Source organism: Sparassis crispa, assembly GCF_003851025.1.
Source record: "Sparassis crispa DNA, contig_000000F, whole genome shotgun sequence".
In the NCBI taxonomy this organism is placed as follows: Eukaryota; Fungi; Basidiomycota; class Agaricomycetes; order Polyporales; family Sparassidaceae; genus Sparassis; species Sparassis crispa.
In genome coordinates, this window is record NW_020939747.1 from 861,234 (window position 1) to 885,543 (window position 24,310).

Genomic DNA, 24,310 nt, shown 5'->3' on the forward strand with positions numbered 1-24,310 from the left:
TCCTTCTCTCCCAACGAAATATTCACAGTGATTGAATTTCCGCTAGTGTTACAAATAACGAGGGGAGATACGGTAAGATGCGACGGTCCATGCATTACTAGTGGCCGTCGTCTCAAAAACCCAATTGGGTTCGTTCTTCATCAGTCATGTCGTTGAAGACGTTTCGCACATAGGCGATCTGTTCCTCTCTGGTTTCTTCCTTCGACGTCTCCTTCTTCTGTGCGAGGTCTTCTCGCATCTTCTTGATCCATGTGATCGTGTCTGTGTCTAACCCGGGCTGTATCGTTCTAGCACGGGTGAAACTTCCAGACTGGGGGTGAAATTGCCTGTCGTTGGCTATATGGCCCTTCTTTCCGCATAGGAAACATAATCCTTCTTTCATTCTCTTCTGTCGCTCGTCTGGGGATAAGCGCGAGATATTGACACGATCAACATCCATCGCGTTTGGATCCTTTGCAGAAGCCGAGTAGTAGGGACGATGGACAGATCGGCCCTTTCCTCGCGTCGTCGTAGTGGCTCCTCGCTTGAAGATCTGAGCAGATCTCCATTGGTTATCAAACCGCGAGGCGTATTCGTACCACTTGTCAAGTGTCTTGGGCATGCTTTCCATCCCATATATCCTTTGTCGGAGTGGGTCGTTAAGTCCCCACTTGAAATACTCGATATTTCCGGCATCTTCTAGTTTCGCCTTGGATTCAAGCGATCGGAATTCGGCAATGTAGTCGTCCGCAGTACGAGTTCCTTGCTTGATGTTACGCAGCAAGGTACGAGCGGTTTCTTCAATATTTTCATCGCCAAATGCTTTGTTCACACTTGCAATGAAGTCTCTCCAACTCCCATAAGAAAGGAAGTCATCATTGGTGAGTTCCGTTTCTATGAAGCTCTGTGCCCATGATCCTGCTGTTCCTCCTTGCATGTGCGATAGCACGAATGCGATCTTCTGATTGTCCTCCTGGTAGACATGGCTATTTCCGGCCATGTAGTTCTTGCATTGGTTTATAAATTCCCTAAGCTTCGAACGGTCTGAACCGTTGAAGATCTCGGGTTTTCTAAAACCAAGTTCCTTCTGGCTAGCATGGTGACGTCCTTCATCCATGGTAACTGTAGCCATCGGTGGTATGTAATCGGGTACGATTGGTGCAAGAGTCGGTTGGGGTACAGGATTCTGGGCAGGGGGGTTCCAAGGGGCGTCTGGTCTTTCTCCTGGATAGGAGGTCGTTATACCGCTGTCTGCGATGTGCTGGAGCACTATTCCACCAAGATTATGGGGAAGTGTCCTTTCAAATTCCTCTGGGGAGTAGTCGAAGTTGTGATTGTCTGGCCTGATGAATACAGGCCTTCCTCCTATGAAATGTGCGTTTCGTTCTGTGCTCCACTCCGCTTGGGATGGGAGGTGCTCGCGGTACTGCTCTGGAAGAGCGGTCGGGTTGATGTAGTTAAAATCCAGCGTGGATAAATTCTTCTGTGTGGCCTATGTCTACACGTAGACTGCACACCGTCCTTAACTAAGTGGGTTCGTTCGTCGTCGGCTAACAAGCCCGTAGAGTGTCTTCTGTCTTCAAGCTGATACACCTATTTGCTGATTGCTCGAGTGATTACCTCAGCCTCCTCGGCCTATTGGTCTCTCGGACAGACCCCTCTCCGAAGATGAGTGATCAGTCTATCCCTTCAGCTACCTCGATTACAGAGTAATCTCAAACGGTGCTTTAGCAATCGAATCGGGTGTATCGTTCAGTCTTCAAGGTTCGGTCCGGTCGGTAGTTCGCTGTTAGACTCTAGGAAGTCACAGAGAGTAATAAGATCTCAACCTAATGTTACGCGGCAGCGAAACACGAGCGTCTAGTCGAGTCGTCACGAGACAAGGTCTTAGTCTAAGACACAAGTCCGTTCAAGTGACACTTCTGGCGATGTCCTCGCACTGAAGGTCGATCAGAGTTCGTTCTTATGACTCGTAATAGCTGTCTGCTACTGACGGTCGATCTCAGTCAAAGGCAAGTGAAAAGCTGGTTTAATAGTAACCAGGTCGAGATGGGGATCCAGCTCGACAAGGTCGTCTACTTATACAAAAGGTATCCGCAGTACTACGCAGTAATGCGAGATCGTTCATTGGCTAGATAAGGTGAAACGATATCTGGGCAAGGTAACAGCGAGGAAGTAATATGTATGAGAAAGCTGAGTAAGGTCGTGAGAGATAATCAGTACTAATGGGGATAACGAGTCGTGTATCAGAACGAGGTAAAGATGAGGCGTACATGCACGTCTTGCATGCGCGATAAGAAGAAGGTCCTGAGTTGGATCCGGTGTAACCCTAGACTAGGGGTTCTGGGCATCTGGGTAAAGAATCGGAGGTTGCGCTCCGATGAGTCACGTGTTGGATCACGTGGTCTGGTAACGTAAAGGGAACAAGGAAAAGAAAAAGAAAAGACGCGCCACAAGTGGGGAGCGTTGTAACAGTGTGCCACAATCTCACATCGAGTCGGAGCAAGTTTGACGAATACCAAATGTGCGTCCTCCCATTCTGCATCCTCGGTAACGATTTCGGCGGTAGTACGTGAATACCAGACGTCCGTAGTCATAAAAAGAACGCAGCTAGAGTTGGGCTCAATTCTAAACATGCATGCACACAATATACAGAATGCGCACATATCATCCATGGTTCTTCCGTAGCAGCTGCTTGATGAAGGTGATTGAGAGATTATGGTCGTAGTGACAGCACAGAGGATACTGCATGTCAATGGAGAGCTCTGCTGATATAGCGACAGCCTCACAAAGCAAGTCAAGAGCGAGTGGCAGTGGCTTCCATTCTCTTGGCACAATGCAGCACATAGATGATCGAAGCATTCCTGGACCCCGGCTGCAAGTTGAATGCGCTACCACCATTTTCATGCATTGGTCTTGCGGCATTATATGCTCTCTCGCCAACCTCTCCTCGTTCCTTATCCAGTATCTTTAGCACGGTATTCATGGCTGGCGCTCTGCTTTAGCCAAGCCGAGGAATTAAGGCTACCCAATTCGGCAGCGGGTGACATACCAGCTTTCCGCGCACTAAACTTCGAGGAAATCTCTCGGAGCCCTAGACTACACATGTCACAAGATGCAACAGTTTGAAGAATGCGATAAAGCAGTGGACAGCGGCTACGGCGTGGCACAAGTTTGGAGTCACAAATATTAGTCGGAAAAAAATAATGTGCCGAACCTTGCCTGACAACTTCTTATTTGGGGCTTGTAACTGCCTTGTAGGGGACAAAAATTACTCAAAATGCCCTAATTTTTTCGTTTCTATTGCAAGGGGGGGTCAAAATCTGTCACAACTGTCTTATTAGGCAGGAAAGGTTTTTCCGAGGCGCTCCGCATTCTGATCTCTGCCGCTTGCGCTAAGCCAGATGAATTATAAAATAGAGCGTTTTAACTAGGTGCAACCATTCGGATCGCCAGCCAGCCAGCTCACAGACATGGCGAGCGGCCAAGAGCATCAGTTAGTCCTGCCATATTGACCTGTTCAACAGCAACTGACTTGAAGGACAGCATGAATGTGACGTCTGCTAAACAGGCCGTGCGCGCCCTGGATCTATTGCGTGAAATCAGGATCTCCACTCGAGCTCTTATTGAGAGTTTGAAGGCGGTTGGGGTTGTTCTCGATGACAAGATAGAACAATTGGAATTTGAAATAAGTCTCAGGAACACCCATTTGGAGGATTTGGCCGGATACGCAGGGCATATCGATGTTTCAGCGGAGGAGGGGGTTTCGGTGATTAGAGACATTCCGGCGGTGAGAGTGCCACCTGCTAGACGCTTCCGATTGTTCTGGGGCAAAAAGCATGGTTTGTCATTTTGTCCCACTCTTTATTGGTTGTTCACAGCGTCTGACATCTCCTTACTGCATCAGAATAACTTAGCTCAAGCTTCGTTTATCTCTGGCCATACCAAGAGCGTATCTCGTTCATGTCAATCTTTCCGGTGTTTGCCGTACTCTCCTGGTTTTTGTATTCTGCACTCACGCTCTCTGCACTTGCTTTTCTTATGATCTCCACATGCACTCGCATTCTTCCTTGGTAGCTCTCGTTACTCAGTTCCCTTGCTGTTGGCTTTCCCAATACTATTTTCGTTATTCTTGTCGATGTAATGCCTACGCACGTGCATACACTGAGGGTTGAGCATCATACCAACACTTAGAGCGGAACGTTCGGCCTCATTGGAGTGGTGCAGACTATACGTGACTCTAATGTCCTCCAGGAAGGCGTGCCCTAACCCAGTGTAGCCCCCTTCGGAGGAGACCCTCGTTGATGAAGGCCTCAAGGTACGGGTATCGCAGTAACTTGATGTTACTCCCGCAGGATGCTCGAGTATATTTGCTACGGTGTCGAGCTCTGCCAGTGGTTTCTTCTGCACCTCTTGCTCGTGAGCCATGTAGCATATAATGGCCGACAGCGAGCTGTTGGATCATCGATCACGACACTGTACGACCGATGACAATGAGGTAAGCACTTGGACGTTGTGTACGAGGAGCGTGATCGCTTCGGCAGTCTGTGTGAGCTCCTCCGGACCGATCGGATTCCTGTTCTCGTCCTGGCGGCTCAAGAGCCTGTCAAACATATCATCGAAACTCTTCTCGTCCGTGCCCTCCTGTCGCGCAGCAGGGAGCCGCTGCGAGACTACGTTCACCCTCATGCCGGTCAGCCAGCGCGCGTAATGCCTTGGTGTCACGGCTAGACCTTGGCAGACACTGCGCGAACGTGCGCATATACCATGGGAGGATGCCGACGGTCGCCGCCTATGTAGGCCGATAATATCGATGGCGGAGGCCTCTTGGTTTCATATTCGGTGCGCCCCTTCGCCGCCGCGGTCTCGGAGAGTATGTACGAGGCGATCCCAGCTTTTGCAAACTTGGCGATACGCACGATATCCTCGCCGCGCATGAGCATGTCGAAGGCAGGTTGACCTGAGGCTTGTCGTATAAGACAATTCGACGTTCGCGGGCATGATGTAGGGGAAAGCACGCAGCGATGACACCGAGCGTAAAAAGATTGCACCTGTCGGGGACTGGGTCAGATGCAAGAAAGCTTGTAGTCAGATGTGTCCATGACTCACAGGATCGCACATCAAACCAGACATAGTGGCCACACATCTCCCAGACGCTGTACAAACGTGTACCCTCCGCAACACTCGCGGTTCCCATTGTCGACAGTTGACAAATTACGCTGGAGCGCTAGCTGCACAGCGGGTACTTCATTCCACGTGTGTCGCTGCATGGAGGAAACGACTGAACTTGTTCTCTCTTTTCAGTTTAAAGAGGATAGCGCAGAAGAGATGACGAAACGACGACCTAGGTAGCGAGCAACAGAGGAGCATAGCGTTAACTATCGATCGCCTTATCGAAGCTTCGGGTGCAGCCTGATCGCGCATGGGTTTGGAAGGACAATGTTGTGGGCCGAAGCTATGAGTATAGCGTGGTTGCAGTTGAGAGGTACGCAGAATGATTGTCTAGGGTCGACCATGGTGCAGAGCTACTGAGAAACCGTCGGTGAAACGGATGAGATTAGCTGACTACGCAGGCGGACTGCAACGCGCACACGTGATATTCACGCGCCATACGTACGCGTCAACCTGCCTTGGCCGATCGATGGCCACTCGAGCGCTCTCTGTCTCTGGGAGCAGAGAGCACAAGACATCACCGAATAACGATATCTGGCCCTCTGCCCTCTTCTTAGGTCCATGAAACATCACTCGGAGAACCAGGAAAGTCTTGCACGAAAATCGAGGAGGTAGACGACGGCTGCAGTTTCTCGCAAGGGCACTGACAATCAAGCGCTGGATGACGTGTGAAGTGGCTCGCGCACCCACAGACATGAGGAGCACCAGAGGAAGATATGTGCTACCGTCTTTCCGCACGTGGATAACTATCACACCCCGCTGAATGTCAAGATATACGGCCAGTGCGCTCGACGCACTGAATCAGTGAGCTACACGCGGAATTCAACAGTGCCACGCACGCGAACCCTTGCTTCGGCGCCCGACAACACCTGCGACGTGTCGAAACGTGGTGTCCGGAGGTGGGAAGAGCAGCGAGCCGGCGAAGGGGAAGAGCCCGGCTCGCCGAAACTCGAAACATGAAGGCGAAACCTTAGATGAGGCTAAATCGAAACGGGCAGCCGAAGGCTAGCATGGATGTGCGGACTTCCCTTGGCAGCATCAGTGCATGCACCTGCGCAAAGTTGGGGACTCGGTGAGTGAGACGAGGGAACCAACGAGGGAGCCACAGGGACGACTGAGCATGCAAGCCTGCGAACAATACCGACGACTAAGTCAGGATGCCGCTCATGGGGGTTAAGATATTGCGACGGCGCATCGCAGGAGGAACGGGACCTTAGCATCGGTCGGGTAGCACAAATGATAAGGTACTTGCTGTTCTCTGCGGATCTTGACATTCGCAACACCGACTTCATCTGGTGCAGGCGCACGTCCCTCGCCCGGCCCCCGCGCCATCCGTTGGCTTGCCCGTAGCAGCACGAAGGGGCACCTCGTTCGCGAGATGTTCAAATATCAAGTACACTACTGCTAAGGATGCCTGCGCAGGCGGATGTCGAAGGTAAGGCCGTAAGTCAGAATACCAAGGAATGTCGGACGAGATATGCAGAAGGGGCACGAGGACTGGCATGCTGCAGAAGTCAAAATATAGTGTCAGAATGCTGGGTACGAGACAGAGAGGTACCAACCGTACGAGAGGGACACCAGATAGCAACAGAAGGCCAGCGAACTTGCGCTGGACACTAAAATACAGTGTTAGATTGTCGGTCGAGTAGCATATGCGATGAGGTAAGCGCCATTGCCTGTGGATCTACGATACTAACTTCACCCACTGCAGGCGCAGGTCATCCCTCTGCGCCCGGCCTGCCCCCCAAGCCGGTCCCTTGTTGAAGGATGTTGTCGCGCAGGAAGTCCAAATAGATAGTCGCAGGGTCTTCTTCGCGAACGTCTAGCTGAACACCTGCACGTGGATTCATGAATTATTCTCACGAGAGTTAACGAGAGCGCACAGTACCATAAGAAGCAGGACTACAAGCACCTGAACCGCGCCGGTGCCAAATTCAAGCTACGCCCTGTGTGAGCACTTGCAAAAAATAGCCGTGACGACAATCCCTTAACTGTTGTAAACAAGGAAAAGGCATGGCCAAGCGCCATGCTTAGGTAGATCAAACAATCTTAATACCGCCTTCTTCTTCGTCCGATCTTCTGACAAAACTTTCCTCGCTCCAATCATAATTTTTGACCAATTTCTTTCGCAGCCTGAAGATAAGTTAGTACGCCACGGGGGGCCTGAAAGACTACTTACCAGCGTAGCTGGTCTTTGTCAAGAGCTGGAGTGTGAGGCTATCAAAACGTTAGTAATTGGGAATTCTAGAACACCAAGAAGACACGCACATCATGGATCACGATTGTCCGACGTTGCATAATGGCGGGAGGATCGAAACGGAACTTGGAGCCAGTAATGCCGGTAACTCTAAATCCTATCGACCGCATAGCCTGTGGAAATTTCTGAGCACATGGAACGTTATACTCCGAAATAGACATACTTCAATAAAACCATTCCAATTTACGTCGGTCCGGCAGGTGTGGTCTCTAGTCATAACCGCAGTCATCGTCTGCGCAGTGTTGAGTATGTTGATCATATTCAGCCTTTTCAACTCACCTCGAAAGTATTTTTGTTAACCTCAATGAGATATTTCATTGCGAGAGAAGACGCGAGGAGGATAGTTCAAGTAGTAATTGGTGGCAGATAGAGAACAGGATACGAGGTAACGGCTCCTCCGGTAGATGAGAGTGCGCAGAAATGGCTAAGGCCGGCGCTCAGCTGTGTATATTGGCAGCAACCAGGCTCCAGAGAACGAAGAGACGGCTAGCGTCAAGCTGAGAGGGATCAGCAGTGCAGCGTATGTGTGGCTGCGACAGGGCTCAATGGCTGAATCGACCAAGCATAAAAGTAGAGATGACATACTCCATAAACCGAACTGGAACCTTTTATTGCATTGCTCTGGTTATTACAGCAATCCGGGCTCACTCCCCGATGGCAGCTGTCCCTTCGTCTCTTAAAATAGTCCGCGGATGTGCAATCTATCGCAGTTTTGACAGACATTGTTGCGCAACCGCACCACATATATCAAACACTTACCATATCTGAGACGTTTTAGCACTGTAGGTATCGTCCGGTTCGGGGGTAGTATTCCTGAATCTGAAATTAATACCATGCCTCTTACGAGGGCTGCTAGAACATCTGATATACCTGATGTTTAAGTGAGAGTAGCTTTCATAAAAAAGAACTGTCGCGATTGACAAAATTTAATGACAATTAGCTCATCATTACCGTCGCATAATGATGGCCTCAAATCGAGAGGTGCGTCAACGGCGCGTTGGCTGCGGTTGCCTGCAGGGATATTTAAGAGAGGAGCGCGGCCACGCCATTAATGTGGACCTGCGGCAGACTTCATTAGTGAAGACAAATCGTCACGCTCAATAACGGTGCGTGGCGAGCGGATGAGCGTACTTCGATGGAAGGGTGGTGCTCCAGCTGGCTTTGGCATTGTATAGTGTCCAAAACCACATGATAGAGGGCGAAATTAGACATCCTCGGACCGTCATACGTACATGTTTTTTTTTTTTTGCGACCAACGTAGCGACGACAAGCTGAAGGCTACAGATTTGCCAGGATACTAGGATAGAGCCCCGGGCCGAAGGACATTCCGGGGCCTTGAGCATCGTGGAAGACAATGTCGCGGGAGTGCAATCCAAGCAATCGGGCGCTTGCATTGAAGGTCGAAGACGAGGGCATGTATACGATGTTGGGTGGCTCGAAATGGCATATTCAGCTTCTAGTCTAAGCAGGGGGCGATGGAGTTGACGCGAGCATGACGCGAGCAAACGCGCCAACATCATGGCCAAATGTGTCGCGTTCAAACTTCTGCATGAGAAGCGCCCGCTTCCCGAATCGCGAGTGAGTCGTGACGCGTGACTGGGCGTAATGCCTTCATGGGACCATATATCTTTCCTACATTTTTCTCAAATACGTTCTTAGCAAGGAACAAGATGTTAAAAATCATGTCAGCCTTCCTATCTAAAATAACAGTTTTGTGTAAGATGAGCATCATGTTGTAGCATCTGCAGTACAAATGTGTTACTTGGCTATTACTTGGCTAGTTCTAGCATCTTGGCCGATCTCAAAAATTTCCCGCCTGTGCAATTCTCCACCGTTTGCCTCAGAAAATTGCACAATGAAAGATCTAGTAAACTACTAGATACACAAAAACAGCAGTCCAGCCGCCCGCAGTGCCTCGTTAGACACATGTAATGGTAACTGATGGTACACACCGATATTTCTGGGCCTTTTTTAAATTGAGAAGCTAGCGGCGTACCTTTGTATCTAACAAAACAACTGTTGGTCCCGTTCACTGTAGGGAGGCTCCATTGTCGAGACACTGTAATAGCCGCACAGGTTGAAAAACCTGACTTGTTCGCGCGAGCTATGGTATAACTGCCAAGTAACACGCACCTTCACTAGGCCATCTACGGGATCGGGCTTGGACTACATGAACTACATGAGGCACAGGTTCAGTGGGTGATTGCGCATGAATCACAGTTGGCCCTGGAGAGCTACCCTGCACGATTCTCGGCGACCTGTACGGTGCGAATGATAGTGGGTGCTCGACGAGACGGAGGGCGGACAACGCGAAGGGGGAGAACTTGACGGGTCCCGCAGGGTCCCGCAGGGTCCCGCTCACTTGGTGAAGCTTTGAAGCACAATGAGGTTCACGTTCGCGTTTAGCGCGCGGTGGTCGAGGACGACGGGGATCTCGTTCCGGCGAGTTGGAGCGAGGTAAGGCTGTGAGCCAATCAGAGCTCAGGACTGGTCAAACTCGTCGGTGAGTCGGTGCGAGTTGGCCAACTCCACAGGCGAGGCGAGTCGAGTTACCGAGTCGAAATCCATGGTCAAGTGCCAGTGCAGTGCTCTGAGAAGTTATTCGAGCAACGTCTGAGTTCGGTGACTGCAGATAATTCTTGCTCGGGGAGCAAGCTCTCCCGATCCAAAAGTGAACGTTAACGGCCCGGCACTGAGTACTGAGTACTGAACGCGCCCTTTTTACACAGTTGTTGTTGTGCGCTATTTGTTTTGTGGTAATTCTGTCCGTCTCGTCTCCGAGCGGGTTCCGCCGCCCCCTGGAGGCCTTTCAAATTGAATACCGGTCTGTAATGTGTCGCGCACCGGAGAAGGCCCGGGCAACCATGACCAATGACACCGACGAATGATTTCATGGCTCCAATACTCTGCTTTTTCACTTTGGGGAATCCGCATCTCTTTAGTATGGTTCTTGTAGGCTCTTGCGCATTCACTTCTGTGCTCTTGAATACTATCATTGATGACCTGAAGATCAGCTTTCTGTTCATTAACGCTAAGTAAGCCACAACCATTTCCACGTATCTCAAACCTACTGAACATTGGGAAGCCGACGTTTAACGACATCTCGGCCTCGGGATCACCCACTGCCTTTCCCGATTATGACTGCGGCTGTGCTTGGGAGTGTTCAAATGGGTCCTCCTTGGTGCTGTGGCATTGAGCGATGAGCCACTCGTCATTGTTAGCTAACCTTTGTTCCGAGTGAACCTTTATTCTGAGTGAACCTTTGTTCTGAGAGACCCTTCATTGTATAGGACCCACTTCCTCAAAGTATATAAGACTGTGAGGAACGAGCGGGCTGTTTCTCGTACGTTGTTGTCCAACATGCGCAAGTAAGGAACATATTCACGCAGTAGGTCATGACCACTAATTTAATCCTCCTTCTAGACTATCAGACTATATCACTATGGGTTTTGAATGGGACCAAATCCAAGGCAAGCTATGTGCATCTTGAGGTACGTTTAGACTAACTAACTCCGACCAGGTCTTAGCCCGGGACTCCGACCGCTACTGGATGGCGTCTCCTCAGGCGATGTCTCCCCGCACATCATCCTGTTTCATATTATAAATTCCTTCACTGCCAACCTACGCCGCTCGTTTCAGGACTCTTCGGTTGAGCCACGCGTTCTTGCAGCTATAAATCGTGTGCACGATGATTTCAAGTGCAATATTCGGATGTCATTCCCCTGCTTTTTACCATATGCAAACGGCGAAGAATATCTATCTGCTGCCATCGTCCCGCCATCCCTATGCGAGCCTGAGGATGAATTTGAGATTGATCCTTGTCAAGCTGTTTTCCTCGAAGATTTCCGGAAAGAAATCAGCAAGTGCGTTGATGTCATCCAGGGCTTTGCGATTTACAATTTCATTGTGCTATTAGGTATACGACTCGGGAGCTAGCTGGGAGCGTGCCCAACGCCACAAAGGTAGCTCTGATTGAGAGTTTCCAGCAGGATTGGAAGAATTGTGCCCGTCTCTGCGTGGAGAAAACTGCAGAGACGCTTCGGTGCGAGCTCGATGCGCTGATACTTGTTTATTTTAGTACATTCCCGCTGTTACGGTTGGACGTAACGTATGTGTGGTCTTATCTTCTTGGCTAATACATCTTCTGACCCTTCCCTAGAAATATTGCGGCCGAAATAGTCGATGCCGCCTCTCAGAAGGCATTGGACCTCGTGCTGAAATTGTTCCAATTGGAGACTACGCCTAGAGTTGGCAGTAACATGGAACTGCGTGCCATCAAATATCGATTCGCACAAAGGTACGACTCCATGAGGAGGGGTATGGCGGACCTCCAGCCGTACAACACCGAGCTCAGTGTTATGGCTGAAATTCGGGCGTACTTCAGTATCTCCCACCAGGTAGTTGTCAATCCTGCTTGCTCGTAACGTGAATTCTCTCTAATCCGACTTAACCAGCGTTTTATTTCCAATGTACTCGCCGCGATTTCTTCAGAGCTAGTGGACGTAATATCGGGTAACCTCGAGGAATCGCTTTTCAGGGAACTGGGAATAAATTCGCACTATCTGGATGAAGGAGCTATGTGAGCTGAGCCGTGCTGCGTCTGTAACGTCTGTAACAGACCAGATCCTGTACAACGAGTAGTACTGAATTGACATACCTCGAGCAATACGTTATTGCAGAACAAACGGGCTCTCGGTAGGCTATGAGACCGAGCGGAAGCATAATGTAATCACGGCTAACACAACTTGGGGTTCATACTAAAATGTTTTTGTACTGGAGTTCCGAAAGCACAGGCCGAGGCAAACCCAAAAGGAAGTCAAAGGCCGCGAGGAAGGTAGCCACAATGGTCAGTCCGTCGCGTTCGCGGGAATTGCTAGGCTTGCTTGCTTTCTTATATCCTTCCGCCATTTTCAGATTCCGATTCCCCTAGAATCGGTCAAGAGTTCGTTCTGGTGAGCAGCTTAAGTATGCTGACATGCATTCCAGCGAACTCATGGAGCAAATTGCCACTTTTAGCTTGGAGGTAAGAGGCTCAAACTTGAAGCTTTGAAGCTCCAGGGAATTGTAGCCAAGGCATCGAACGCCGTTGATAGGTACGTCCGTGTGCTTTTCTTCTGATTATCTTCTCTAATGTGCTACTGGTAGAATATGATCATTGCGAACGACCACATTTGGAGTCTCCTATACCGGTCACTCTGTGTGCATTCTCGGTGACATCATTCATTTGCTTAGTCACCCGGGCTCCCTGGGCGCTTGTCTACATTTGCACGCGGTCTTGGCATTCCACCACCACCCGCAAGACCGAAACGTATGGCGGAAAATGGGATGGCGTCGGTATGTATCAGGCTCCTGACTTGCGCGTTTGGGCTTGAAACTGTGTTACCAAGTATTGACACGCAACACCGTCCAATGGGTTTTCGTACGCCGTGTTCCACGAGATGCACATTCTTCAACTTAGCACACTCAAGACAGTGACGCGCCTTGTTGCCTTCCTTTACCACCTGCTCCAACATCCTCGTGTCTATTGTACCCGTGAAGCGATTCGTCGCGCCGTTCGAAAGAAGCGAAAGAGCCAAGAGTGTAGAAGTGTTCATTGACTGCGTGACATATGTCCTCTCCCCGGTATGCCTGGAGGATTCAGAGCGTGTATTGCCGTGCACAGAAAAGTTAGCTTCGTAGTCGAGGCGCTCTCAGACCGGGTGCCCAGACTCTTGAACCAGTATCCTTGGTCAGTCTCGGTTCACTCCGCACCGGCGAGCCTTCAAAGTGTATGTCGTTGACTGGCTTGTCATCTGGGTGTCAGCCTCCTCGTATCGTGCGCGCTTCAGAGAAAGGGCCTCGGGGGATTGGAGTTCTTCGTAAACTTTGAAAACGATGGCCACGGTTCACAAGTTGTAGGCGCATTCGAGGTTTTGCTGGAGTAGACGAATCTCCTTCGTCTGAAATCATGGGAGCCATTCTTGTCATATCAAGGAGTTCGGGATGTTGTCTACATCGCGTGCAGCTCGCCTGTCCTTCCTCAATGCGCTTGATGTCATTCTATCAATGCCTGAGGCTAATTCTGGACTGGCTATAAGCCGACGCGCCGTTATCATATCTCTCACTCTGCTCCTAGGTTTGCTTCTCTTATACACTTCTTGCTTGACACAATATATCCAGAGGAATAGCAGAAGTACGCGCATAGATCGTCCTGTTTGGTCGTACTACATCACTGAATAATTATGGACCTTTTGCCCGCTCTAACTTCTGTCTATGAAACAGTGAACGGGACCTCAACGTCGCCCATGGTGCGCAAAAACCTATTATCTAGGGCGCATACATCCAATCACACACGCCCGCCCTTCTCTATGAACCCGTCGCCCCACCCTTATTATCTAGGTCGTCTAGGTCGCTGTCGCTGTCGTGCCGTCACATCCACCTTTTCTAGGTCGCCGTCATTGTCGTGGTGTCGACCATTCGGAACCTGCACATAGCCATACCGCCACAGTGAATCATAGTCGTCAGGAGCAGGGTCAGCATAACGAGGACTGTCACCAATTTCGATCACACCAGAAGGTGTGTGATGCTGAGGACGACTGTGACCGACTTCAACTACCTCGTATACGTCGTACAGACCTGGGGATGAACGTGAGTGACAATCAAGAATAATGGGGATGGAGATCGGAGAGAGGATGATCGAATCCGACGAATCGTAAGCTTAGACTTCGATGAACAAGAATGAGGTGCTGACCGTGACCCCAACGAACAAGAAGGAACAATTTGACGGGCTGACCGTGACCTCAATGACAACGTTGGGATAAAAGATGATGATGAGAGCGTAGATGATGACAAGGGTATAGATGATGAAAGCAGTCCCTTAATGCTGGCGCTGGATAACACTCGAGTATCGGGTTTGAGGCTTTGATGCTCTTCGCTTCATTGCAGTGCTGTCTGATGACAGCTCCAATAGCAAAGGCCTGCCGAGTGCGAGCCGCAGATGGTCCACTGGCAAAGGTGGGACCGTAGTGCTGCGAGTCGACTAGGGAGTCTAGAATGGGGACACCAGGGGAAACGCTATCGCCATGCGTAGAGGACGCACAGCGGCAATAGCTGTGAGACGGCAACCAGCAGGTAGCGGTTTGATCATCATCATGCAAGACCTGCTTCATGCCAGTTAGAGAGTTGGACCGTTAAAGAAGGTCAGTAACGCACGACGTCGACGGTCTGACCATTCTGCTGGAAGTCCAAGGGGCAAACGACCAAGTCGTATCCGTCATCTTTATCTCCGTGCAGACCTCTTGTCTGCTTGCCGTGTACGGAATCCGTAACATAGTGTCAGGTAGAGATGGAGGAGGAAATTTCCAGGAACTTACGTTAAAAAAGGGCGAGCCGTTCTCCTGCATAAGCCAGGCCAGTGAGTCGCTCCGGTCTGGAGCTGGGATCGTAAGTACATATACACACAAGCAAAGACTAGTACCATGTTCGTCTTGATGGAGTCATCAGTCGCCACTACTACGTCGCCCAGGTTGTACCCAAAGTCCTCTGCAGAGGCACCATTAGTAGTATATGTGAGGAGAAGCCGTCACAGGCTTACCATACAGTAAAATATGAGACGTTGTGCGCATCGTTGTATCCCTGGAGCTCAGCCGACTGGCTGACGTAGATGTTTCAAATCTGCGAAGTCATTAGCCTTAAATAAAATGCTGGGGAAAATTCGCTCCTGCGCCATTTTGTTCCCGTATATTGCGAGTACTGCAAATGCGGCTGGTTGCTGGTGGTTCTGTTACTCGAACGTGGGTCCATGACTCTAATTCTTCGTTGGCGGACGGGAGGAATGGCAATGGTGGTGGTCAGGTATAGCCAGGAACAATGTAATTTTGCTCCGTCGAGAAAATTAGCGCGACGAGCACGCACCTGCTGGAATACTCTTAGGAAGGTCTAGGTCCATATGAGGGTCAGGTTGTACCCGCGAGATTGCATGACGGATTCTGGCATGTTGCTGCTCACCATCAGCAAAACGGAGGTATTCCCTGCGTTCTAAACAGAACTCACGGTGCAGGGCCATCCCATGACCCCGCCTGCCGGAGCGGTAACACCGATCAGTTAAATTTCCGATCAAATATAGATGAACAAGTGCAGAAACCTAAGCCATCAGAGAGATGACCATTGTGATGTCGACTGCGCGGTTCACATTCCTGTATAATTCCTGTACTCTGGCTGTGGTGTGGTGCCGATCCCCTGGTCCGGCCAGCGAGGAAGATAAGATAAGATCAAAGAGTGCTTCATGGCTGTGAGCGCACCGCGGCGTTGGCAGTCCGCTGAGGAAAGAAGAGGTGGGACCATGCACCCTCTATACGACAGATAAAGGTATTTCCCAAGTCTGCACCTACGCAGAGCGTTAAGGAGCGCGGGTAGGAATAGAGCACAAATTGGATAATGTATGTCATCACGAAGAAACTAATCGGTGAGGGCCAGTGCTCAGACATTGCCTCTACGCAGAGCGTTCGCATGGTCGAAGGTGAGTTTCACATATACCCCTCGAGTCAGGTACACAGTCTTTCATGCAGATTTTTTCCAGAGTGATTCCATGAACTCTCTCCTGGTAACGCTTCGCGAAGCGGCGAATTCATCGCATCGTTTGACCCTTCACGGCCACTGGCGCCATACACGATAATGTTCGGAAGTGCCCATGTTACCATATCTCCTTTATAAGATCTGGTTGACCGTAAACAGAGTGGGACCAATTATTTCGCCAGAGAACAATGTCGTCTTTCGTTGTCAAGCCATGAAGCCGTTGTACTGGGCTCCATCAAGTTCTAGTTCCCTCACTGATATATCGATGTCAAAAAATCATCCCTAACCTCTCCGTCATCGCCGCCATTCCGACCCAGAAGATGGGGAATTGCAGATCTGATTTCCTTCCTTGTACACATCCTTGTATTGAAGTTTTCTTGCTTCGTGGCCGGCGCCCATCAGACGCGGCGGAGTGAAGATTCAATAGCGATCTTACCAACCCTAAATTGCTCTTCTGCAAGTTACCACCCAGGCTCCCCACCGCCCCAGGCTCCCCGCCGCCCATCGCAACCTCTTTGAATAATTGTCCTTTCTTCATATCTGCAATGTACTGCATGGACGACGGAGTTCCTCCCTATTCTGAAAAATTTCCAACATCACGTCCTTGCGGCAACGGTTTGACCTTTATGTTGAACTCGTTCACCGCTGGGCGTGTCATTCACCCGCACCAACATGTTGGACCTGCCCGACATGTCCAAGGAGTATTTAGCAATGGCCACCCGCCAATTGCAAATGACATCACTTGCAGTCGTCGTCTACCTCCACTCTCCAACTCATGCGGTGTACGTGCTAGGGATGAATCGCAGTATTTCCTACCCGGCCTCACGCCAATGTCTCGGCACTCCCCGTTGCACCAGGAGGATGCCAGCATGGACTCCCAAATAAGCCCATACAGCCATCATGTGTCTTCGTCTCCGTTAACATTCCCGACCCGTCAAGTCGTAGGTTTTCTCCTTCCTTTCTACTCAGCCCATCCTCACTGGCTACCAGGAACCCAGTATCAAGTATGGTGGCAATGATACATCTACACATATTATCAACGGGGTGTACGGGACGGATTGGAGCTACGACACTGTTGCCAGATACCAAGCCATTCAGTCGGGGGGCCACAACGACAATGCGAGAGCTGGTGGCACAGCCTTCGCCCTTCGTCGAGAGCACAACTACCTGGATCACATACCGTCTGCAGGCGGAGTAGAGGACAGTTACTCGCGCTATATAGAGTGGCCATATCATCCTACTGGCGAGTGTCTACTTCACAAGGCTGTGTGCTCGAGTACAAGCGGCGATGGAGAAGCGGGTAGTCTCTCTCCCGTGCCCTACCCGGCCAACATGCCTCAGGTACCAGGTTCGCCCAATATCTGTCATCCTACCATACATCTCCCACCTCCTGTCCCTGTGCACACACAACTAGCATCGAAGACGGCTGCTCACAGCCCAGCACGGTTGCCACATCCACGAGATGGCCCTTTACTGACACCATCCGTGGCCGTGGCCGGCCAGATTAACCCTGTCGACTCACTCGAAGTGCTGCGTGCAGATGTTGGTCTCACCCCGGATCAGCCGCTTAGCCTACTTTCTCTCCCTGACCGCACCGACGATTGTAAGCCGGAGTACAGCTACCATATCCTCATCAAATTGGCAATTCTCGGAAGTCTGCGGCAGCGTCTTAGCCTTCAGGAGATTTATAAAGCGCTGAGGGAGCGGTTTAAATGGTACAAAGAACACAAGGATGACAAGATGTGGCAGGTACGTAGCCGTGGTCCTGCCCTGGGATGTGTTCTAATCTATAGGTGCAGGGCTCGATTCGTCACCAGTTGTCGTTAAGAGACTGTTTTGTGGCTGTCCGGAAGCCTCTGCGCGATCCTGGACACGGCTTTGAGTGGATCGTCGACTACTCCCGGGGAGATGGAATTAGGAGGGGCAGGAAAAGAAAGTCCCGCGGCGAAGATCCTTATCCTCCTCCCTTGGTCACCGGCTCATGCCCTATCCAGAATCATGTCTCGTCAATTCAAATCCAGGATCTCCAGACTGACCCGACCTTGAGAAACACTCACGGGAATAAGCGTCGACGTCTCTGACTGGCCTAGCCGGTTGGTACGGCGCTTTGCCTATAAGAGCGAGACGTAAGGTCGCACCTCCAGGTTGCAGAATCACTCGACACATTGTGTGGCATTGTCGTAACGTTCCCGTCTCCCCCTCTCGCAATATCCTTTCAATCGCTCTGCTACTACGTTTCCTCAGTCGGCCATTCTCAATTCAAGATTATGGTATCGATTGAACATTTCAATTCGTCGGAGTGAACACATTGTCTCTGGCCATCCTGATTCCTTTCCAGCCACAGTGGCCCATATGCAGAAATTGAATTTACTCACAAGTCACCATCGTGTAGTATTTCACCATCCACATGCCTCCTCACCAGATTGCTTTCAAAGTTGTATCTCCATTTCCATTTCCTCCTGAAGTCATATCACTTTCCAGTCGCTCTCCAAGTTTTTATTGCTTTCCAGTTGCGTTCCTAGTCCTCTACTTTCCAATCGCACTTCGAGTACCCAGTACCCATATGCATTTGCATTCACGATAGCCGACTGCAACTCGAAGGTGCCACCGAAATGTTAACTTGGCACCACTACGAGTGGGGCCACGAAAGTATTGCACGGAGGTGCACATTGGGGACTTCTACCGACGCAGACAACGACAACAATCAAAGTCATGCTGCATCGCGTCATGCTCGACCTTCCGAAGCGCTCACCTCTCCGCATTGCAAAGGGAGTTAGAGTGCTCCAAGAAAGTGACTCCACAACATTTACTGAGGGCCTCGCGATGGTTTTCGCAGAGTTATTTGGGAGAACGATGCGAACACAGGCAGACTTGGCTTAGTACTACCACGCACCTCTCACGTGTCATTAAAGGCAAGTTTGACTACGTTTGAAGGCTTACACGGCATACTCAGGCTAGGAAGGCATAGGCTTTGAATTGAAGCTTCAAGTGCCCCTCCTCTGTTTGTTGGAGAACAGACAGTGTAAGTTGGCTGGCTTCGCTTAATACTTGCAAGTTACTCTACTAATCGTGGCCATGCACTTTGTCAGATTTGCGCAGACGACATGGTCGACAGCCTTCGCCACTATGCAGGTCACCCGTCTGGGCAGAGATGGGCCCGTCATAGATGTGGTGCGATATCAATGAAGCTAGGGGTTCCGCGTGCTAAGGTGACATGCTCGTTCCTTTGTCCCTCTTCCAGAAGACTCTTGACAGATGCCACTTCTTGGGCCTCTTTATCCGGTATTTGCCTAATCCACTAGCTAACTGAATTGGCTTATTTCGCGAACGTTCAGGGCATCATTGTTGTGCTCGCCTTTGTTGTCAAGACTCGCACACGGCGTGCTGCTCGTGCCTCTCAGACCAGTTCGTTAGGCTTTCTTCTACGGCATTGTGCGAACAATGTTGCATTTCACGCAGTCTCGTCAGATTTATGATACGCCGAGTACACCGTTCATCAGGGCCTCTTATATTGAGACCTACTTCATCTCAGAGTCATATGACTGGGAAGCTAAACACGGCTCAATTGACGGGTGGCTGGCGAGCCTTCAATCTTCACCACGGGCAACGTGGCCATCTTAAGTGCGTTCTTATCGAGCGATTGTCGGTTATTGGCTACCTCTGACCCCAGCAGCTCGGCGTGACATCGCTCGCGCAAGACGTGTGCCTCTTGTTGTTTAGGGCTGTCAAGTCCAAATGGCGAAGTTATGTCTGAGATTTTGTTTGTGACTTTCCTGATCGTGAGTTTAGCCAGATGCTGCGTATATCTCCCTGCAGCTGCGGTCCGGGAACGCTTCGATCATTGCTGTGTTGCCTTGCGCCGCCTTGCCATGAGAATGGAAGCCGCCGCTGTTCGCTCTTCACTTGGTTTGTGCTTCATCTTAGCAGAGCTCTTCATTGATGACGCAGTATCATCCGCACTGTTACTGCGATCACAATCTCCAGGATCACCTTCGCCGCGGGCTGAGAGATCGGATAAGAATTAAAAAAATCAACGTACGCGGTTTGACCAGCGCAACAGCGACGGCATGATCATGTCCCCAACATGTGTCTTCGACGAAGGTTGCTGAACGAGGCCGCCGAGATCACAGAGAACCGTGCAGCGTGTGAGAGCTGACAACACGGCGCAACAATGCAAGACTTGTCTCGAGAAATCCTCTCTCGAGCGTCCCAACGATGCCATTCCCCTTGCTCGCGCGAGTCAGCGCGACGAATGTTTTCATACGTTGAGATAGAGGTGAATAAGTCGGAGTGGCGATGCAGTGAGTGCAAGTATTGACTTGTGAGCAGGAGCTGAAACATCACATGAAGGGAGGTCTTCACTAGCCTGACCGTCTGCGCCACTGTCGCGATGCTAGCGCTAGAACAATTTCATTTTCTGAAACGAGTCCTTGAAACGCTGCGCCGCAACGCGGTGCATGTCACTGAGGCCCAGTGCGGAGCTGCGATGTGCGAGGGTAGACCTAATGCCCTTGAGCCTGCGGAGCAGGATTCGTGCCTTCGCCGTTTGTCACAGCGTCCTTTCAGACTGCCCAGAGCCACGCACGGAGCTGTACCATTTGGAGTTCAAGGCCAAATCGCCTGATGAGGCTGCTCTTGTCGCCGCCGCCCGTGATGTCGGATTCCCATTCATCCAGAAGTCTAGAGATGGCATCAACATTGAAGCTAGTGTGCTCCATGATTTATTCGCACCTATGTCACGAAAGCGAGGGAAGGATCTTGGAATTGGAGAAGAGGAGGGGCGCGGTATGTCGGCCGTCTCAGCCGTGAGGTTGAGGACAGCGGGTCAGTGGACAAGATCGCACTAGGTAACGTATGGCTCATTTCTAATAGCCATGTGATCGCTGGCCGTGCGCAGGGTGTTTTGAGCACTACGCCAACTTGCACCAGTGCGATGGCAACTTTTCGTGGTACCTCAGGGGGAACGAGTGACTTTGGACTTTCGACATCATGTCGGGCGAAATGTGGTCAGAGCGGGAATATGCCCTTCTGCAGTATCTCCCATATACTCTCGTCCCTTTTTAACCGCTGTTCCAGGAGCGTGGCGGCCCGAGGGTAGACGGGCCCGAAAGCAGATTGGGAGGTATGTCGCTAGATTCTCTTTGTGTAGTTGGTGCAGCCAGTGAATAGTGGCGCCTCACAGAATTACGTCCAGACCAAGATGAATGAAGAAATCGACAAATCAGCTGCTGGTTTCCGACACTGTGACGGCTTCAGGCATCTCGCGAGCGATCAATTTTTGCAACTCGAACTGGCACCATTACTCAACAGGATCATCTCACCTCCTCTGCGCCCAGTAAGTCGATTCTGCCCAGGATTCTCTTCATGTCGCTGACAAAGATATCCAGGTCAACGGTCAGGTCATCCACCCACACGAGTGGGCGATACTGAGCCGGCTGATTGATATCATGGTAGCTCTGGAGCTTCGCTTCATGCAAGAGAACGCAGAAGACCGCCAGCTCATCTACAGACTGGACCCGTGAGTCATCTTTCGCAATTTCTCGCATGGAGCCATGACAGACTGCTATTCGCAGCCCGATAGACGTGTTCGTGTTCGTCACCTATGACGGCGAACAAGCTACTGACATCTCCGTCTTGCATTATGCTTTCAGACACTTGGTTGTGGCAGAGGTGCGTCGGTGCGATATGCCGCAGTGCACCTTTACTGATGGAGTTTCTGTAGATTGATGCACAGCTCGCCTCGCGACAACTGGACATAATCGAGAATAAACCGAGTAAAGCAGATTTATTCAGCAGATGAAAGTACGTTACGATCGTATGTTGCGCGTATTGGTGATCACCGAGTTACATTATTTCCTCAGGCCGAAGGCGTCTGAGAAGAGGTCGAAGCAGAGGGCGACGGCCAATTAGTAGGCCGAGAATATGGGTCTAACTTTGTCGCGAACAAGCGAGCAAGGAAGAATGACGCAGAACCTGCAGAGAAGGCGAGTTGTCGGTATATTGCTGGCCCGTCCGTATATTGACGGTCACATCGTAAGTCACAACTGACTTCTTCGGATGACCTATTATACCAAAGACTAGCAACGAGTCTCAGAACTCAAGTACTCCCGTAGCAAAATACCAAGTCAAGTATTTATCTACGTCAATCCTCTGATCTCCCTGGACGAAAGTCGATGCAGCGTTGGTGGACTAGGCTATCGCAAACGGTGGTGCGGAGGTCATTGAAACTCTGCCATCTGGTATGTGTTCTTCTCGAAATACGTCGCGCTCCCCTAAGAGGCTGTAGGTCTCTTTCCATCTGTGGATGCTCTGCGCTCACATTGCTCAGGCTGTTGGTCCGGAGCTGTCCCTCGGCACGCGGCTTCTCACCACGGACGTGTTCAATATGGCCGAGGGCTGTGCAAACCTGAGCAGCGTTGTGAACGACGTCCTTTCTTTCGCGAGCCCGTACGTTATGGCCGAGGGCTGTGCAAACCTGAGCAGCGTTGTGAACGACGTCCTTTCTTTCGCGAGCCCGTATGTCGTCGTCATACCGAGTGCACGACAAGCGTCACCCCGGGGTGGCGGAATTCGCTCTGGCATGTAAGCGCTCTGCCGTCTGTTTGTATGCTCGTAAGTATGCTCACGTTCCCGCAGCTGTTGATCAAGGCCTTGTTCGGCTTCAATAGCACTCTCGGGTAGTGGACGGAGATGTATGTAACCGTGAGCGAGTATATCAACACCTTCCGCGCGATCACACCGGATAGCGGCGCGTATTTCGTGAGTGCGCCCACCTCCACCCATGGCTGGCCTTGACGCCGCCACCGGGCTCCTGCAGAACGAGGGCGGTGTGTACGAGCCCAATCATACATACTCGTACTGGGGCGACAGTTACCTGCGCCTGCTCTCTATCACGCAGCAATAGTAGGCGTCCGACACCCGCCTTCATGTGTCATGCTAACTATGCTGACTGTGTCACAGTGACCCCCAGGGCCTTCTCTATTGTTGGCAATAAGGTACGTGCCTACCTGTTGTGATTGTGGTGAGGGTTTGCGGGACCTGATGCGATGCATGTTATGGAATGGTGAGATGGACTCTCTCTACCAGTGCTACCAAGCTGAAGGATGCCATTACCAGCCAGGTTGCCACTGGGGATTACTCAGGGCTAATAACCTGGTGTACACTCTATATACTACATTGCAGTGTTAGTCATTTTGATGTACTATTCTATTAGTACGTATCACTCTAGTATACTACTTAGCACTACATGCCACTATAATATACTGTAATGGACTGCACATTGCTCCAGTATACTAATTAGCATGATACACTTCTATATTACACTACATAGTACAACTCATCACTGTGTTGTACTCCATAGTGCAAACATTACTGCATTGAACTGTACAGTACTATGTCTCACCACATTATGCTATATGTTACTATATATCACTATAATGCATTGAAATCTCATTGCGTTAAAATCTCATTAACTTTAATTTTAAACTGTGTTTATTCTTACTTTTTCAAATTACTTTCAAATAAACCTGCAGTAAACCAACTTGATCTGTGTTAATTATACACAAGATGTTTGAAATTATATCGTAAAATTGTTTAAAATAGATTTTAAGTATATTTTAACTAAATTTTGCATAATGCTCCAGTTTATATATATATATTTTTCTTAGATCATTGTATACAAACTATAATGATTAGTTTTAATAACTTTATTGTATATGAAGAAGACTTGACATCATACATCTGACAGATATTATAAAGACAGAATCCAGTAATGTTTGACTTTATAACATGGTTTATATGAAACTCATTTATAATAAGTGTAGACTAATCAGTGTCAGATATTAGAGAACTTTGAGAAATCTACTTGAAACAATATTTGAATGAAATTTTAGATCTGTCTATAATAATTTCAGTATAATAAGCCATCATTCATGATAAAGTTATTTTTAACATGTTTGAAATAAGTGACACTGCTTACACAAATCAAGCTCACTCTATTCTAAGAATAGTATTACAATAATTGAACCAGTTTACAAGAAAATGTGACCAGTATATTTGAGTAAATATGAAGTAATCAGTGTCAGACATCGGAGCACTTTTCAAAATCTATTTGAGACAGTATTTGAAAGATATTTTGGATATGCTCTCCAATAATCTCAGTATAATAAGCCACCACTTATTATAAAGTTGTTTTTAATATGTTTCAAATATGTGATACTACTTACACAAATCAAATTCACTCTATTTTAAGGATAACCTTACAATAATTGGACCAGATTACAGGAAAATGCACCCAGTGCTGCGAAATTGTAAGTTGATTCGGGGCTTACCGATCACACAGGAGCTTGG

General features: G+C 49.7%; 7 protein-coding genes across 7 annotated transcripts; 4 read left to right on the forward strand and 3 right to left on the reverse strand.

The window, feature by feature from the left end:
- Positions 1-112: 112 nt before the first annotated feature.
- Positions 113-1,096, reverse strand: SCP_0102780 (hypothetical protein; the record flags this gene model as incomplete). The annotated part of the gene is made up of 1 exon (XM_027752517.1): positions 113-1,096. The coding sequence occupies one exon, from the start codon at positions 1,094-1,096 to the stop codon at positions 113-115; it is 984 nt and encodes a 327-aa protein (XP_027608318.1).
- Positions 1,097-4,440: 3,344 nt separating this feature from the next.
- SCP_0102790 (hypothetical protein) lies at positions 4,441-4,668 on the reverse strand (the record flags this gene model as incomplete). The annotated part of the gene is made up of 1 exon (XM_027752518.1): positions 4,441-4,668. One exon carries the CDS (start codon positions 4,666-4,668, stop codon positions 4,441-4,443), a length of 228 nt encoding a protein of 75 aa, XP_027608319.1.
- A 38-nt stretch (positions 4,669-4,706) lies between these two features.
- On the reverse strand, positions 4,707-7,726 carry SCP_0102800 (hypothetical protein; the record flags this gene model as incomplete). The annotated part of the gene is made up of 6 exons (XM_027752519.1): positions 4,707-4,939; positions 7,208-7,284; positions 7,331-7,368; positions 7,420-7,521; positions 7,572-7,640; positions 7,688-7,726. The coding sequence occupies 6 exons, from the start codon at positions 7,724-7,726 to the stop codon at positions 4,707-4,709; spliced, it is 558 nt and encodes a 185-aa protein (XP_027608320.1).
- Positions 7,727-11,119: 3,393 nt separating this feature from the next.
- Positions 11,120-11,991, forward strand: SCP_0102810 (hypothetical protein; the record flags this gene model as incomplete). Its single annotated transcript, XM_027752520.1, has 4 exons — positions 11,120-11,271; positions 11,325-11,516; positions 11,568-11,805; positions 11,863-11,991. 4 exons carry the CDS (start codon positions 11,120-11,122, stop codon positions 11,989-11,991), a joined length of 711 nt encoding a protein of 236 aa, XP_027608321.1.
- A 4,800-nt stretch (positions 11,992-16,791) lies between these two features.
- Positions 16,792-18,042, forward strand: SCP_0102820 (hypothetical protein; the record flags this gene model as incomplete). Its single annotated transcript, XM_027752521.1, has 3 exons — positions 16,792-16,902; positions 16,952-17,710; positions 17,761-18,042. The coding sequence occupies 3 exons, from the start codon at positions 16,792-16,794 to the stop codon at positions 18,040-18,042; spliced, it is 1,152 nt and encodes a 383-aa protein (XP_027608322.1).
- A 3,119-nt stretch (positions 18,043-21,161) lies between these two features.
- Positions 21,162-21,761, forward strand: SCP_0102830 (hypothetical protein; the record flags this gene model as incomplete). Its single annotated transcript, XM_027752522.1, has 4 exons — positions 21,162-21,296; positions 21,349-21,479; positions 21,535-21,631; positions 21,684-21,761. 4 exons carry the CDS (start codon positions 21,162-21,164, stop codon positions 21,759-21,761), a joined length of 441 nt encoding a protein of 146 aa, XP_027608323.1.
- A 504-nt stretch (positions 21,762-22,265) lies between these two features.
- On the forward strand, positions 22,266-22,604 carry SCP_0102840 (hypothetical protein; the record flags this gene model as incomplete). The annotated part of the gene is made up of 2 exons (XM_027752523.1): positions 22,266-22,543; positions 22,598-22,604. 2 exons carry the CDS (start codon positions 22,266-22,268, stop codon positions 22,602-22,604), a joined length of 285 nt encoding a protein of 94 aa, XP_027608324.1.
- Positions 22,605-24,310: the final 1,706 nt, after the last annotated feature.